Raw genomic sequence first — 16086 nt, 5'->3', positions numbered from 1 at the left:
AACAGAAGCAACAGCAAGGCAAGCAAATAAAGACCCCAAGCAAGAAGTCAATTTCCTATTCCGATACAAACAGCTACATAGGTTCATTTAAAAACACCTCACTCTCACCGAGGTTGAACCTGGAAGGCAAACAACAACAACAAAGCCTATCAATGGGTACCAGACTGGGCAGTAAATTGTTTCATGACGTTTAGGAGGGGGAGAGTGTGTATGAAAGTGAGACAGAGAAACTGGGAGGTTTGTCACAAGGTTTGGAGGCATGTGAATCAACATCTTGACAGCAGAACAGACTGTGTTTTGGCCCATGCCTGCCCACATTACAACAGTTTTGAATGTAAATGATAGTTAATTGGCCAGGAAAAAAATCCCAATAGGGGGAGACTGTGTGGATTTAGGGAGGTGGATGAATGCAACTGAAGAGAGGAAAACCTGTTTGCTCATGCTGCTCCTGTCTCCTAGCAGCTGCATGGCTGCAGAAAAAGGAAGAAAATAAAGAAAGAAAGAGAGTGGGGGTGAGAGAGAGTGAGAGTGCGCACGCGTGTGTGTGAGAAAGAGAAAGACCAAGTGAAGGTAGAGCGTCAGTGTGCTCAGCTGCACAACTCCCACTCTTTCCTTATAAACTGAGAAAAAGCTTTGGGGGCACAATGCAAGAGTAAGGATAAAATCCTTTCCCAGTAGTTAACGTCCTGGTAGGTTACTGCATGGTTGTGTACAAATTACAGTGAATTAGAAACAACTACAGGAATAGGCAAGATAGGAAAAAGGCTTGAATGCATTAGTACTGGTAAAAACTGGTGTAAACAGGCAAATGAGCAGGAGAGGGTGAATTAATGAGAAACCTGACCTGTGGACCTGTGACAGACCCCCGAGTTCCCAGCTATTTTTGAGCATTTTGTATTTGAGGGATTGGGAAAGGGACACGGGTAACAGGTGGCTGAATATTACTCATTGGTCAATGGATCTCTTGCAGCAATTGTCTATAAACCTTTGCAACAATCCTCTATAGAGCTAAATATACGTAAGCAATACTCATGTGCACACACATGTGACCGCACACACACATCCATTTTTCCTTTCTTACACACATGGCATTACACACGCACAATCACATCCTGGGGATTGACATTATGTAATACTGCAACAGGAGTCTCATACAACCACAGCATTGTGCCATGCTCCCTCTGGTGGCACATTGTAGAACTGCACTGCCACAATGCAGCTGTTGTTTCATGAATTGATATTGCATGAGGCACCATCAACATTTAAATGTACTGTGAACTTTTAGCTGACCCCCTGCCTATTTAACTGTGAGGCAACTCACTTTATGTTTTTGTCTACCAGCTTTTGTAGAAAAATGTTTTGTATTCTTCTCACTTATTAAAGGATAATTGAGGCTATTTGCAACCTTATTTTCCTAGTTTTTGCCATTATGACGATTGACTGTGTTCAAAATTTTGTCACCTACGTCACTGTAAAGCTTTATGTACTTCCAGTTTGCCGGGAGCGCTGCTCTACAGGTTGTTCTGACTTCTGTCTTGAGTCCTCACATTCTCATGTACAACCCACCCCACTATTGTTGCTGGCACCTAACCCTTTTTAAAAGCCAGGGAAACCCCTGTCCAAATGAATGAAAAAGTAGCCAATTTCTGAACAGTAAGAGAGGTCTGAGGATAATGGTGTAGCTTAAACAAAGGTAGGGTTCATTTGCACTGTTTTTACTCTCCTGCCTTTGTAGCAGCCACTAGAGGGAGAAAGAAAGATGGGAAAGATGTCTGAAGTCTACATCTACACTGGCTCATGTTTATGCTTATTCACTGAAAACCTCTTGCAGACTACTACTTCACCGAAATCATCACAGAATGATTTGTGGGTGAAAACTAAATCTAATCTTCAAGTCGCATCAGCCAACACAGTACAAAGTCTTCATAAAATATTGGCTAGGTGTGAAAACCACCACAACCCCCACATGATAAACAAAGAGACTCCCTTCCATCCATGCTGTTGAGGGAGTCGCTCATGTCAGCAAACTTACAAAAATGGACCCTAACAACAACTCATGCACACAATGAACGCTTACACCAAAGATTATATCAAATGATAGCTGTGATTCAGGTACGTGGTAAATGTGAGCCTTTAAGGATGAAAAAGGAAAAAGTGAAGAGATGACAACAGCACACTAAATCACAAGCGCATCCACACTTCACCCAAGAGTTGTGATAAAAGAGCTTTGTCTTAGGAAGCTGCAGACTCTAATGCAATAAGATAATTTATGGCAGTGCTGCGCTGTGACCAGGCCAGGCCAGTTTGGACTGGGACCATCTCAGGTTGTTTTTTTCCTCAACTCTTGCTTGGCTTGCTGCCAACAAGTCCCTCTGTCCAGCATTATGCAACCATCAGGATTCTTTAATATTCCCTGCCTTACTCAGGCCCAGGCGGTGCAGCTCCAGGCCAAAAAGTCTATGTCTTATTGTCTTCTGCAGCATTTTAGTTTTTAGGTGAACCATAAATCATGACTGCTATAATGGGAACAGACTCTTCTGTACTATTTCATGAAGTTTTAGTTTAGTCAACGAACAACTGCAAGCTCTGTACTTAGTGCCCAGCATTTCCCTTTTGTTGCAGAAATCACAGACAGAATCACAGAATCTGAGTTTAAAAATGGAACTGTATGTACACATCAGAAAATCCACAGGGGTTTGTAATGGGATGAGAGCAACAATTACCGTCAGTATAGGCCTGTAAGCGAATTCAAGCACATGTCAGCGAGTATGTGCAGATAAGCATGTGACTACTTACATTCTGCTTTCACATGGAGGGGTGGTGTCTCCACTCCACCCTCCACAATAGCTCACATAATCCGTTTCACACATCATACACTTCACACTTCAATAATCTACGATAGCACAAACCGTTGAAATCTGGGCAACAATCATCTGCACATATATTATTCCAAAATACTTCAGAGTGCACTTTCATAACTGTCCGACTCCGAGACCAGGTCATCAACAGCACCTTCATCAACAGTCACCTTCTGGGTAAAGACTAATGATGCCTCTAATCATAGTTATGCATGCCAATGTTTTGACCTAGGCTTAGATTAACCAAAAATAATTTTAATCACTATTAGCCACGCAATGTCAGTGCACACAATGATCATTGTAGCATAGGTATTTTGACTAGGACAAGAAAATCGGGATTACAGACATCACTGAGTGTAAAGACGTTTAATAATGTCAAATCCAGAATCTGGGAACAAACTATAAACAAAATATTAAAACGGGAAACAAAATTTGGGAAGGACCAGTGGACTGTGGAGACGCAGACACACACACCCCCACATCTTGAAAGAGTCAATTATTACATCTACCACGTGTGCCTCAAAGTCTTCCAAGATCAATGACTTACGGAGTTCCCCCTTCCGTAGTAAAAACAAAAAGATTATTTGTTCAGACAAATTATTTACTTCCCCAACATGTACAGAGCGAGTTCAGTTACAGCGCCTCTTTCCTGTACAACAGTTTTCCTCTCCCAGGAAAATAAATGTCTGGGAGAATTACTTGCATCCAGCTGGAAGAGTTCCAGTGACAGCATCCCCCCTACAGTCAACAAAAGGCAGCTCAGACCAAACAAAGAGTTAAGCCCACAAACAAGCCACAGGGAGATCACCTCACTGTGTTCACATTAGGACGGGGCAGGCTGTAGCAGGGCTAACCCAATTAAAGAGAATTCCTATCTGAGAAATCTAAATGAAACATCCGTCAGTAGATGACTGCAGCAGTTGTCTTACCTGGGGATCGCCACAATATGTGCCCAATCTTTCCTTGCATGGGAAAGAATTTCACATCAAACTGAATAACAAAATGTGTTTAATGTTGTCTTACCGATTGGCAAACATACATATCTTGTGGAACATGACTTGGGACCGGCAGTTCCCAAGTCTTCAGTACGGCATACTTCCAATACGGCCAACAGTGCTCATTTCAATAAAATGTCAGCTTTTTTAAAAAAATGACATACACTGCTCACTATTGCCTCCACCTGTGCTTTTGGTGGAATAAGAAGAAGAAGAAGAATAAGGAATAGAGCTGGCTAGTCATGTGGTATCCCAACGTCATTAGGGTTCTGGAAGCGTTTTGGTCATTCATTTACAGTACCCAGATTTCAAAATAGCTGGGTTCAATAAGTTCCACTCATTCAAACGAGTATAAGAGTAATTGTAGTAACTAAATTGGATTTGCATCTTAAAATTTGAGAAAAACAAGGAAAAAACATAGTTACAAGACTATGTACATAACAGCCTTAGCTCGGTAAAGGACTACAATTTCCACAGTGCTTTACGCCACAGTGCTGTTTTTGATCGACCGGCCGGCTCTCCGTGATAAAAATGGTTCTACACCGAACTGTAATCAATTGTACAGCATTTTACAGATTCCCCAAGAGTGAACGCTTGAAATAACGGTGATACAGTAAGATAACATTTCTTAATTCAAACAGACATGCAGGGTACTAGGGCTGTTACGGAGCACAGAGCTAGTAGCTACCATGTCAGATCGTCGCCGAGGAGAGCGTGGCAATAGAACGGTATTGTAGTAGGTGTCATGGAAACGATAAAAAAAGCTTATATTTCAACAGAGAGGTTGAAACATGCACAATCACTGATGGTAGCAATCACATAATGGAGCCTTGCTTCACCCCGTAGAAGATGATATGCCTACTTGATACTAATCGGCTGTTATTAACAATAGAATGAAGTTGGGACGGTGGCTAAAATGGGGAAAATCACTTGTTCAACCACAGTACCATGTGAATAGCCAGCTCAAGAACAGGCAACATGAACAAAATTTCATTGAAATAAGTGTTGCTTGGTGGATGAGACGTATGCCAAATTGTTATGTGGACCCTAATGATTTGGGACAAGTCTTTAAGTCATGTTTTACAAGGTATTCAAGTTTATGGATAAACAACAACATTAAACTGCAAATTTATGGCACGAGGTTGATGTGAGGTTCTGTGCCTTACAACGAGAGAAAAACACAACGTGTGTATCGGGGCTAACATGGGGGGAGAGGCTCAAACACACACACACAACCCAGTAAAAACTGAAACCATCTCTTTCTGACAACCTTTCTATGGTCATGGAGAAAAGCAGCAACAAAACAAAGTGAAACAATATGAAGAGGTAGGTCAGTGCAGGACAGAAACAGGTGGCGCTGACCAAACCTTTCATGCCTCCACAAAGGTCATCGACACACAGGAGGTACATTGTTCCCCCCGCATAAGGAAGTAAAAAGAACCAAAGAGCGGATGGATTAAGAGTCATTATAAGTCAGAGGCACTGCACTGACTCAGCAGTGCTGAAGGGCAGGCATGAAGAGGCACAGCTGAGTTATTCTGCTTACCTCTGCGGCCATGATCTTCCTCCTGTAAAAAGACAGAGATGCTCAAGTGACTTTGTTGCCCAGAATCATGGAATTTAACACTTGGGTATCATGCTTTTGTTGACTCAGTGTTATCATATTAAGTGTCAGGCAAACAATACTTAGGTGAATTAAAATAATGAAAGAGTTTCTGTTCCTGAAATGTTTACTCATGCGATGATGATCTTAAAAATTACCGGGAAGGGGAAGTGCACGGTCGACTCCGGTGGGTATACGATGAAGTGGCGCAAGGTGAAGCCAAAGCCTTGGGAGGTGCGGCGCAAAAGCACAGTTTTAGGTCCCGGCCATGAGAAGGACTCCTCCTCTCCCGGGTACAACCCTGTGGGAGAATCAGCCATGTCGTCCCAGTCTGGAGAGTCATTCTACAGATGGAGAGAGAGACAGAGAGTGGTAGAGGGAGAATTAAAAAAATAATAATATAAACATGAGCAATGACCAAATGTTTAGTGCTGTATTCTTACTTTCACACTCAGAAAGTGATCAAATGTTGAAACTGAAAGCACAAACTCTTGCGAAAAGTTGGAAAGCTGCTGGGCCTGAATCCAAAAATAATGATCCAAAAATTACACCACAAAAACCCTTACTCAATCTCTAATTTGCATGTTTCAACAAAATACTATTCAGTGGATTACACATTAACACTGACTGATTCATTCATAAATTTTGGGCCTGCTCTAGAAGAGAATGGGTTCTTAAAAAACATTAATGGCTCCAGTGTTAACAGTCAAGCCATGGTGTCCCATTTCCACAGTTTGAGTGTAGAGCATGGCAGGCCTCTGGGCTTTTGACACCCACCCCTCTGTTTACTGGCTATTTATAGCCTCACACCTTTGTGGTATCGTGTGTGCAGCAACGTCCCCCCATTACTCATTCACCCCATCTCATATTCCCGGTTCCAGTACCACTTTCAGTAAAGTCTCTGTTCAAATAGTCTTGTACTTCCACATGAGTGATAAAAGTATTTTCCTCACCCCTTCTCAGCCAAACACTCCTCCCCCTCTCCCACCCCCAGTCCAGAGTTTCACCCACAATGTGAGGAATTTGATGAGCTTGCATTCACACTATCCCTGCCTGGGGAGATGTGTTGAGTAAAATGTCAGAAAATCGGAATGAGATACCTGCATACTAACACAACCAGTGGGCTAAACTGAGATAAACACACAGAATTTACAGTGCACAACTTCATAACAAATACAAGACAAAAATAACAGACTGTGAAAAGAGCTTTGTCTACATATGACTGGTGAAATTTCAAAGCTAAAAATAAAAATGTGCACCTCTGAGTAGGGTCAAAAGACAAAGAAATAACACTTGGTCGCACTCCCACTCAATACAGCTGCTGGAGGGAGTAGGGAAAAGCCAAACCATATTTTAAAAACAAACAGGAGCAAGTTTGTTCACACTAACTTATAACCACCAACAGCCCACCAATTGCTCTTAGTATGTCATAGGAAGAATGTTCAGTACTTGTTGGCGTCACACTCAATGGCTCATTAGAAATATGTTGTGTGCCTAGAGGTGTGTACCAAGTTAAAGCATGTTTCACTATCATCTCTGTAGAATGTTTTACTGTTTCTAAACTTTCTCAGAGTGGCATCAACATAAACCAAGGTATCAAAATGTATTTAAAGTGGTAACCAGAGCTGTTGGGGGGGATATGAGGAGTTCAAATTTGCATAGAGAATAAGGACCAACAGCATTAGTGTAGCTCTCTGGGAAACAGAGCTGCAGGTGCAGCTGACACCCATGTATTTTGATGGAACTAGCAAAACAGGTTTCTCTCAGTCTAACCCAGCTTTGGCTTCTTCCACGGCACCGGCGCTTCCATGTTGAAGTCTGTGTCTGAGTCCTGAGTGCCCTCGCTCCATTCGAAAATATTTACATCCATAACCGGAGAAGCGCTTGTGGAGAAATGACAATAGATCAAGTGGATGTTTCAAATGCCTGCCTGGCTTCCCTCGGGTCCCCAGGGCAAGCCAATCCCAGTCCACTGGATCTGATTTAGCAGCCAGTCCACAGGGCTATTTGCAGCCCTCTGATCTTTATATGTGGACGACAGAAGGGGGTGTGGGCCGCTCCAGACAGACACATGCCAAGCAGGGTTATCATTGCCACTTGCATAGTTAATACTGCGGTGACATACTGGGCCAATAAATTCCAGACCGGCATTCCCCTGACGGCCCTCCCCTTTCCCTTCCTTTATAAATCCCAGACATTGCTGAGCCACTGTGCCAGTCATAGGCATGTCAAGAACTGCATGACCAGACTATCAACGGTAGAGGAACGGCCTGTCAAATGAAACACTATTACTACTAGATTACACTATGAAACGCTATTATTAGCTAAGGAGAAGGGACCAAATGTAGAACAGACTCCAATGTAAACCTGATAGGGCAGATCAATAATGCTTAGATAACTGTAGTGAGGGGTAATCCAGAAAAAAGAGAAAATTATGAGATTGCCCATACACAGAAAAAGCAGCCCCTTCTTTAGGAAAAAAATAATCTATGGAAAATAAGTCTATAAAGAAAAGCATATGAAAGACACACCCACCCCAAAATACACACCTATCCTCCCCAGCTTACAAATGAATGCCTCTCAGCCATTTATGAATCACCAGAATGCCAGACTGATATTTGCACTGGGTGAGGCAGCCAGGAGTGGGTTTTCAATAAGCATTTGTTCTGGTGGATATCACTGGGAGTAGAACAGCGGCACCAAGCCTCTCAGAGCAGGAACAGTGATCACAACCACCAGATCTCTGTTGAATATGGCCTGAAATATTGAACAAATGTTCAGCATGGAGTAGCTGCAGTATTGAAACATTATCCAATCGATTATAATTTTGATAATCGATTAATCGTTTTAGTCAAATACAGCTTCACAAATGCTAAGACTTGCTGCTTTTCTCTGTTACATATCATTATAAGATGAATCTAATTTGGGTTTTTTAGGCTGCTGGTTAGACTAAGTAAGCCATTTTAAGAATCACTTTGGGCTCTGGTTGTAATGGGCATTTGTCATTATTTTTTACATTTTATATACAAAATGATCAATCTATTATTCAGAAAAAAAATCAATCGATTAATCGATAACGAAAATAATCGTTAGTTGCAGCCCTATTTCATAGTACAGCAACATTCACTGAGCCATGGCTCCCAGCCAGACCCATTCTCGGCCTTTTAAGCTCAGACTGGTGCCCTCCATGGGGTTCCAGCCAACATGTTGTATTTGGTCTGAAAAATTTCCAAAGTTATGCAAGCCAACATGTTATGACTGTTAACATAAAGTAAGTGTGGAATGTTCTTTGAAACACATTCTGGTTTAACAAACACTGTATTGTTTGTGCCAGTGTATTATAGGCAGCATGCTAAAGACAGGGTACATGTGGTCATTTTCAGAGGGGCTGCAGCATGACTACATACGCAACTGCTCACACAAACACATACCACAAAAGCTTGATATCTGGAGCCTAGCTACAAACTGCATAAGAAATTGAAGGAATTTCCATTATGTTCTTTTTGTGTTTAAAAACCTCTGCTGACATCACCAAATGACACATTACATGCACCACATGACATCAGCCCTAAAATCAGACATGTACACAGGCTTCTTAAACTGTGAAAAAACCTAGTTCTCTGTGGGCCGCTAAATTCTACATCACATCCAGTCCAAACCAAGCACTTATCTGTGAAAGGCCTAAGATAATGATACAGAGGGCCAGTGGTGAGCCTTGGGCGTTTCAACCTTGTAGTGCGGGAGAAGGTAAAAGTATCATTAGTCAGGCTACATACACATGTGCTCCGTTTTGTGCACGCTACACTACACATCTAGTTGTAACGCACAAATGTTATAACACACAATAGTCCTGCCGGCTATTGTTGAATGCAGGATGCCATTCTAAAATGCTGCCACTTTTTCCATCTGGTGACTTTATCCGACATTATCATTACCAAGCCATCACCTGCAGAGACAACATTTTAAAAAAGAAAACAGGAATTACACAGAACCACATTTTGTGGTTCGGTCACAGCTGAAAACCTGACATGTCTTCTAGAGCTGGGTAATAACCGAATTTCATACCAAAACTGACATTTTCATTCATCATATGCGTTTCATAAATGTTGGTTCTTTCAGTAGACCTAAATAATAACTAGCCCTATACGTCTTGTCCCATTAATGGCCACTACTACCCTATAAAGAATGCTGCTTTACTTGAGCAGACAACTGGCTTCAGAAAAGAAAATAAGCAATGAGTATGAGCAAAAACAAAAACAAACTATTAAGGGCCTCCTGAAGTGGCATTTCCATTTAAATGTAAAAGCTTCTCTGAAAAACTGTCAATTTCAAAAAGTCAAGTATAACAGAACACATAGGAGGCTGGATTGCACTTCTAATGTTAAAGATTGTGGGGTTGAGTGATGTAAAAATAAAAAGGGTCTGGGTAAATATATTCCAAATTCACAACGCCACAAGTCAAAATGAGGTTCCGGTGGACAGCAGGTAAATCAGGGCAGGTGTGTTTCACTGTGCCTTTGTCAACTGGCAAGAATCAGTTGTACTCCTACTTTGCATTGTAAACCAATCATTTGCTTACAAGACTTGTTTTAAAATTGTCAAATTGTTTTGTGAGGAGGCTACTTAATAGCCAAAAACAGATGCTGTGTCAGTTGTCTGGCCATACCCAGTTTCGTTTGAAAAAGCAAGTTACAGCACACTATCTGTAAGCATTATCACAAAGTTACTTGGAAGGTAAACACCAGCAATTTGTTTAGCCACCTGTGAAACCAACAGTTTAGAGAATATGAGGAGCCCAACACCAGAAAATCAGGCAGAGGCCAACAACCATGCCTTTTCAAAGAGCATCAGTGATGTATGACAAGGCAACTGTCCACAGGAGCATTTACTCCTCATGCATCCCACTCTCGCCTGTGGGATAAAGTCACTGATGCCTTTGCATGTGAATGGGGTTTCAAAAACACAGTGAGTGCAATTGATGATAAAATAGGCCTATTTCTTTCACAAATCTTTGCCAAAGCTGTATTAGCCTGTATTAATATTTTATTACGGTGTTTTTGTTTGCCTGTAAAAAAACATATTGTTAATACTGACAGATATTTGGCCAAAAACATTGGGGTTATTGTTTTGCTAATAACACTCAGCTCTACCCTGTTGTCTTACTAGTAAGGAATGGATTTAGTGAGCAGTTGTTCTGACAAAAGGAAAACAGTTGTTAGCTCTCTAGAATATCGCCTCCTGTTTTTTGCAGCTCCAATAATTCAGAGTTGAAGCTAAAAAAGATAGGCGAAACATTTGAACAGGGACACAGACAACATGTCAAGGCTTTTCTGTGTATGTTGGCAAGGATCTTTACAGCAAGTGCTGCACAGAAATTGTGCAATGAGGAAAAACGGAATCACATCTCTGTATTTCCCCTGAGACATCGCAGACACAACCATAAGGCAACAGGAAGTAACAGCCATCTTCTATCCAATTGAAGATCAATTTTCCCTTCCGATTTCCATCAGTTAGCCATATGATGCTTGTGCAGAGGGTTCTGTAAATGGCAGCCAGCCTAAGTGAGTTAAACACTGAGCTTTAATGAGGGCAAGATTGTGGGGAAAGGGGGATCTGTTTGTCTATAGCTCCTGATAGTACTAAATACAGCTCATGCTTCATCATCCAAAATAATAATCCATTTCAACCTGCTCTTATGTCTATTGTATTACTGGAGCAAAAACAAGCTGAAAGGCAGGCAATATGAAGAACGAAAAACACACAAGTCTACCTATCACACAGAAAGTCTGAATTAATCATATGACATGATTTCTCACTATTAAAAAATGAGCCTACGCCAAAATAAAAAATACAAACATTATAGACAAGAGCATACTGAGTAGCACACAGTGGGTGTTGCAAACTCAAACTCCTAACAGAGGAATCCAGCCAGAGGGAGCGGACATGAAGCCAACACTGTCTAACTGTCTGCCATTGGGATTCAGTGTTCAGCTGCAGTGTTCGGATTCCATGTAATTTTCAGCTGATGCTAGTAGACAAACCCTCCAATGTAAAAGGGAAGAAAAATCAAACAACTTGCAAAAGCCAAAGACAATATCTTGGATCAGATGACAAATCATTTTTCTAACTCAATTTGCCATATTGATGGATCATTTTCCGTCCCCAATTTCAGTTATCATATAAAATGACGATCTAGCTGGCCAAAGGTTCATGATGATTGTGAAGTGGCCAGAGGGAGGGAAAAGACTGCATGCTTACATCATTATCAGAGTCAGGCTTTCTGAATAAAAACAAAGACACACCCAATATCATGAAAAATCTTTCAGTGACCTGTCTCCTTCAACTGAGACTCTGTGATTTGTTATAAATGCACCAAGAGACCTTCAGAGTGAACTGTGCCCAGCCCCAACTTGAAAAAACAACCTCCCAAAAACCTCTTAAGTCATCAAATCCTCAGTGTCATCATTTCCAGAAAATCCCAGCACCAGAGACTCCAGGGGGTTTCCAGCTCAAAATTAGCACATGAATTAGTGTGTGTGGTAGCCTGATTAGAAGGATACAAACTGCTAAGAGAGGGATTGAAGCAGAGGTTGGCCTCACACCGTACTAAAGCTAGAAGCAAAAATACACCCTGAAATAGATTTCCCATGTATTTTTCCAAGGATTTTGGACAACAGAGCAAGAGAACCAAGACTAATGTCATTGTGGTGATTGTCAAGTCATCAAGCGACACTTCAGAAATGAATGACACCAGTACAATGCCAATGGTTATTTTCTGGGGATATGGGGAAAGTTTCAGCTTCAGAACTGTTTGTGGTACTATTACATTAACCTAATTTAGACGTTAAAATACAATATATGACTCCAGATATGTCAGTTTCCATGAGCAAAGATTGCCAATGGGGTATTTCCAGATAGTCTTGCTTGATAACAACATAGATACGTGCTTCCTCTGAGATTTTTAGTTGTTTTTTTTGCAGTAGCAGTGAGGAAAACTGGGATGCAATATAAATTTTCCTTGCGTATGGCTTCTGAATGACCTCTAGCAGTGTGTGTTGTTTGCACAGGGTTAACTGCGGTGTTCAAATATTATTGTGCTTGTTTTATTAAGAAGGTGTTTTACGCTCTTAAATAGTCTTCTCAAAATATAATTCTCAACGGCCTGGAAAATAAACCCATGGCTATCAATCCATGAAATATAATCAGTACTTAATTGGCCAAATTATAAAAACAATGGCCCTACCACTGGCTAATTTATCTAATGTCTTGTTTAATGTCAAGTGATCCTTCTCTTCCCTGTGTTGTGCACAATGATCTAAAATGATATTCAGCACTTCTAGACTGTCAGCAGTGAAAACACAAGGAGCTTTACATCCCTAATTCAGGTTCTATCCACACAGAAGCAGGGAAGAGCTGAATATTAGATTAAAGGGGATGGAAGAAATGAAAAAAAAAAAACCTGCAGATTCTATAAATAGGTGACCTTCCTTTCAAAAGGAGTATGGGCTACCTAGTTTACCACAAAGGTCTTCTTTCAGACGACAAGCCTCCAGAGGAGCAGATGGTGTCCTGTCTGGTATTACAGGGGTTACAGCTTAAAAATCTTAAAGAGGGGGTTTGAATAATGGCCTCCATCCCATTGTCTCCTCCCACTTCTAACATCAATGATAAGTTTTAATTAAAATTTCAAATGCAATTAAAACACTGTTTTGTAACAGTGTTGTGTTTTGTTGTTCACTGTTGAGTAACTCAAACCTTTCTTTGGCTCTTTTCATCTACAATGATCAACTCTAGCTGCTACAAGACAAAAAACTTTTGACACCAACCCTATGGCTGTAACTATCAAAAACAAAAAAACAAAACAGTGAAGCACTGGTGGGAGAAACAGAGCAAAACAAACAGAGGAGGGTTGTTACATGCACTAACAGCTGGGCCAAAGTGTCAAACCAGTTACTTCCCCCACCACCATACTGAAAGAGGTAAGGCAGTGAAACCATGACACTAGTTGCCCCAAAATCACAACTTAAGGATGATCGCCACTTCATAAATAGCACAGCCTGGGATACAGAGTCTGAGGTTTGAGTGGTGTTTACCTCACAGAAAGAAGATCTTGTTGGTTGTCTCTCATCATCGTCGCCACAAGAATGAACCCAAGGTGATGCCATCATTCAACTTCACTTAAAATGCTGTTATCCGTGAACGCCCACATCGAAAAGTTAGCTCCAGCAGGAGGCAAGAAAACACTTCAAGTGCTCTATCCACTTCACCACTCCATTCTTGCTTGTGTTCTTTGTCCAGCTGTTTTACAGAGAGAGAGAGAGAGAGAGAGAGAGAGAGAGAGAGAGAATTATGTTATAATTGAGCTTGATATTTTATTGAAATCATGACAGCTTTTTGTGTGACCTGCTGAAATATGGCATCTCCCACCTGTTGAGGGTCTGTCAAAATAACATGAACCTATAACTCAATTGTTTAATTGTTTCTCCAGTAAAAGAAAAATCCAGGATTATGAATAGCACCTAAAGCTGTGTGTAGAAACTGAGGGCAATGATGTGGTAGTCCACATCATCATCACCAGATTATTCAAGCAACACAAGACAGATTGGATGTCATCGAGTTTAAGCACAACAACAACGTGAACGGTCAACACCGTAATGAATGGCCTGCAACAAGTGGAGTACTGGGGAGGGAGGGCATAATAAATGTCCGTCAGACTGGGAAATGAAATCACATCAAATCTATGAAACCTGTGTTATAAATTATAAGTCAAGTAACTTTTTCATTCTTTTAGTACCTGAAAAATGAAAACACCGATTTCGTGACTGATATCGAGAGGGGATGAAACAATGTTTTCGATGTATCTGAACCACGAACAGAGCGTGTCGAGCTGTTGTTCTCAGCCGAGCGACAATGGTCAAAGTAGTAAGGCATTAGTAAATACCTTTTCCTTTGTTACTTTCGGGGGAATATTAAAAAATAATACGATAAAGTAGACGAAGTAGGGACAATAACATAAACTGTAGCTATTTTCCACGTTAGTTACTTTGTGAACGCTATCTTTGAGGCTTGCTAGTAAAGAGCAACAACCAAGTCAACTGTAGTAGCAACAGGCTGCTGCTAACGCTGGTGTTAGCATACAAGCTAACGGCTGGAGTTTAAACAAAGTTACCTGTGTAGTTCAGAAGTGTCGGTACAGGCGGGGTGCAGCGGCAGTAATTGTCCATAAAAGCGAGTAGATACAGTAAAATCCTAGCTCGAAAGTTCCAAAATGGTCAAACGTTGTCATAATTTCATATATTTGGAGTACAAACGGCTTCTCAATGGTTACTCCAAACCCACTCCGGGGAGGCGCATGGTGCAGTTTGTAACTGGAATTTGCTTCCAGCGTTCCCGACTCTCTGGGAGCCCACCTTCTGTGCACAGGACACTCTCAGCCAATCACAACAGGCGTTGTATTTGACTCGACCAATCCAATGCGAGTTTACAAAACCTGGCCGCTGTCCTGCTCAAAGGTGGTGTTTTTTACTATTTCAAATGGAGTTCAATCGATCGACAGCAATCTGTGGGGGAAAAAATAATAACGAACACAGAGAACTTGTGCATTGTCTCAAGTTTAACTTTTCAATCAAAGTTTTACAAATGTAAGTCTGTCCGCTTTCGTTTCCTATACACAACAAGGCAACAAGAGTCACATGTCCTGGTTCAAAGTGGGGTCGAGGAGGACTGGCATGTGCATGGCAGTGGATGTGGAATGTGAATTCCCACTGGGCGTTTCAGAGAGCACACCAGAGTTCCCAATCAGTCTCATCATGCAGCCGTTATATCATCACCAAAGCACAGATTTCAAATGCAATTTTTAACAACACTGACCCACCCCACACACAAAATCTGAGATTGGAATTGGAGACTAAAAGTGCTCTGATCCTCAGGGACTTGACAAATGTCCCTTTTATTCCTCTCCAACATAAGGGACCACCTGTTCCTGGGATTGGCAGCTTTTGTTGCAGAGGTCAATCTAGGAGGGAGACTTTCACAAAGCTGTCCTGTCCAGCCAGTTCTACTTCCAGTGGCTCTGCTGTGGCTATTGGGTGTAGTAAGCCTTGAAAGTAACCTTTCAGTGTTAAACCAATTTCAGTGGTACTTCAGAGGCAACACATCTTGGTGAACTACCCCCCACAAAGTATACAGTATATGGAATAGGAAGGTTACTGTTATACTCTTGGATTTCTTGGTCACAAGACTTTATCCGCAGTGCTAATTTCTACTGAAAGGTCACAATGTCAATTCACTGTAATCCCCAACAGACCTCACTACTAAGGAAAAACGGTTTTGTTTTTATAGCACTTCTTGTCCCCTGCTCCAACACTAGGAGTCATATGTCAGGTATACAAAAAGAGCCCAGCAGCTCTCACAACGGACGCTCTTTTGTTCCATTTACTATCTGTAGTTCATCGGCAGCTAACCTATTTTTTCACCCGAGAATGTTTACTGGGTTAAAGTGTTTCAGGTTTCCAACCGTATGCCACTTTGGCCAATCTCACTATTGAAAAGATGTGAATCACGCACCAGTTAACAAAAAGACAGATCAGGTGTTTGGAGGGGAAATTAATGAAGGAGTCCTTGATTTTGG

General features: G+C 41.4%; 1 protein-coding gene across 2 annotated transcripts in view; it reads right to left on the bottom strand.

Moving 5' to 3' along the window:
* Positions 1 to 14749, bottom strand: part of arhgap21b (Rho GTPase activating protein 21b) — a 37940-nt gene extending 23191 nt beyond the window's left edge. For both annotated transcript variants that reach the window (XM_071925111.2, XM_071925112.2), the window contains exons 1-4: positions 14626 to 14749; positions 13550 to 13754; positions 5615 to 5800; positions 5400 to 5421 (exon numbers count right to left, since the gene is read on the bottom strand). In XM_071925111.2, coding sequence (XP_071781212.2) covers positions 5400 to 5421; positions 5615 to 5800; positions 13550 to 13624 — 283 coding nt within the window. In that variant the 5' untranslated portion in view covers positions 13625 to 13754; positions 14626 to 14749. The remainder of the gene's footprint in view (positions 1 to 5399; positions 5422 to 5614; positions 5801 to 13549; positions 13755 to 14625) is intronic.
* Positions 14750 to 16086: the final 1337 nt, after the last annotated feature.

This window comes from Centroberyx gerrardi, chromosome 13 (genome assembly GCF_048128805.1).
Source record: "Centroberyx gerrardi isolate f3 chromosome 13, fCenGer3.hap1.cur.20231027, whole genome shotgun sequence".
Classification (NCBI taxonomy): Eukaryota; Metazoa; Chordata; class Actinopteri; order Beryciformes; family Berycidae; genus Centroberyx; species Centroberyx gerrardi.
This window is presented reverse-complemented; position numbering and strand designations above follow the sequence as displayed.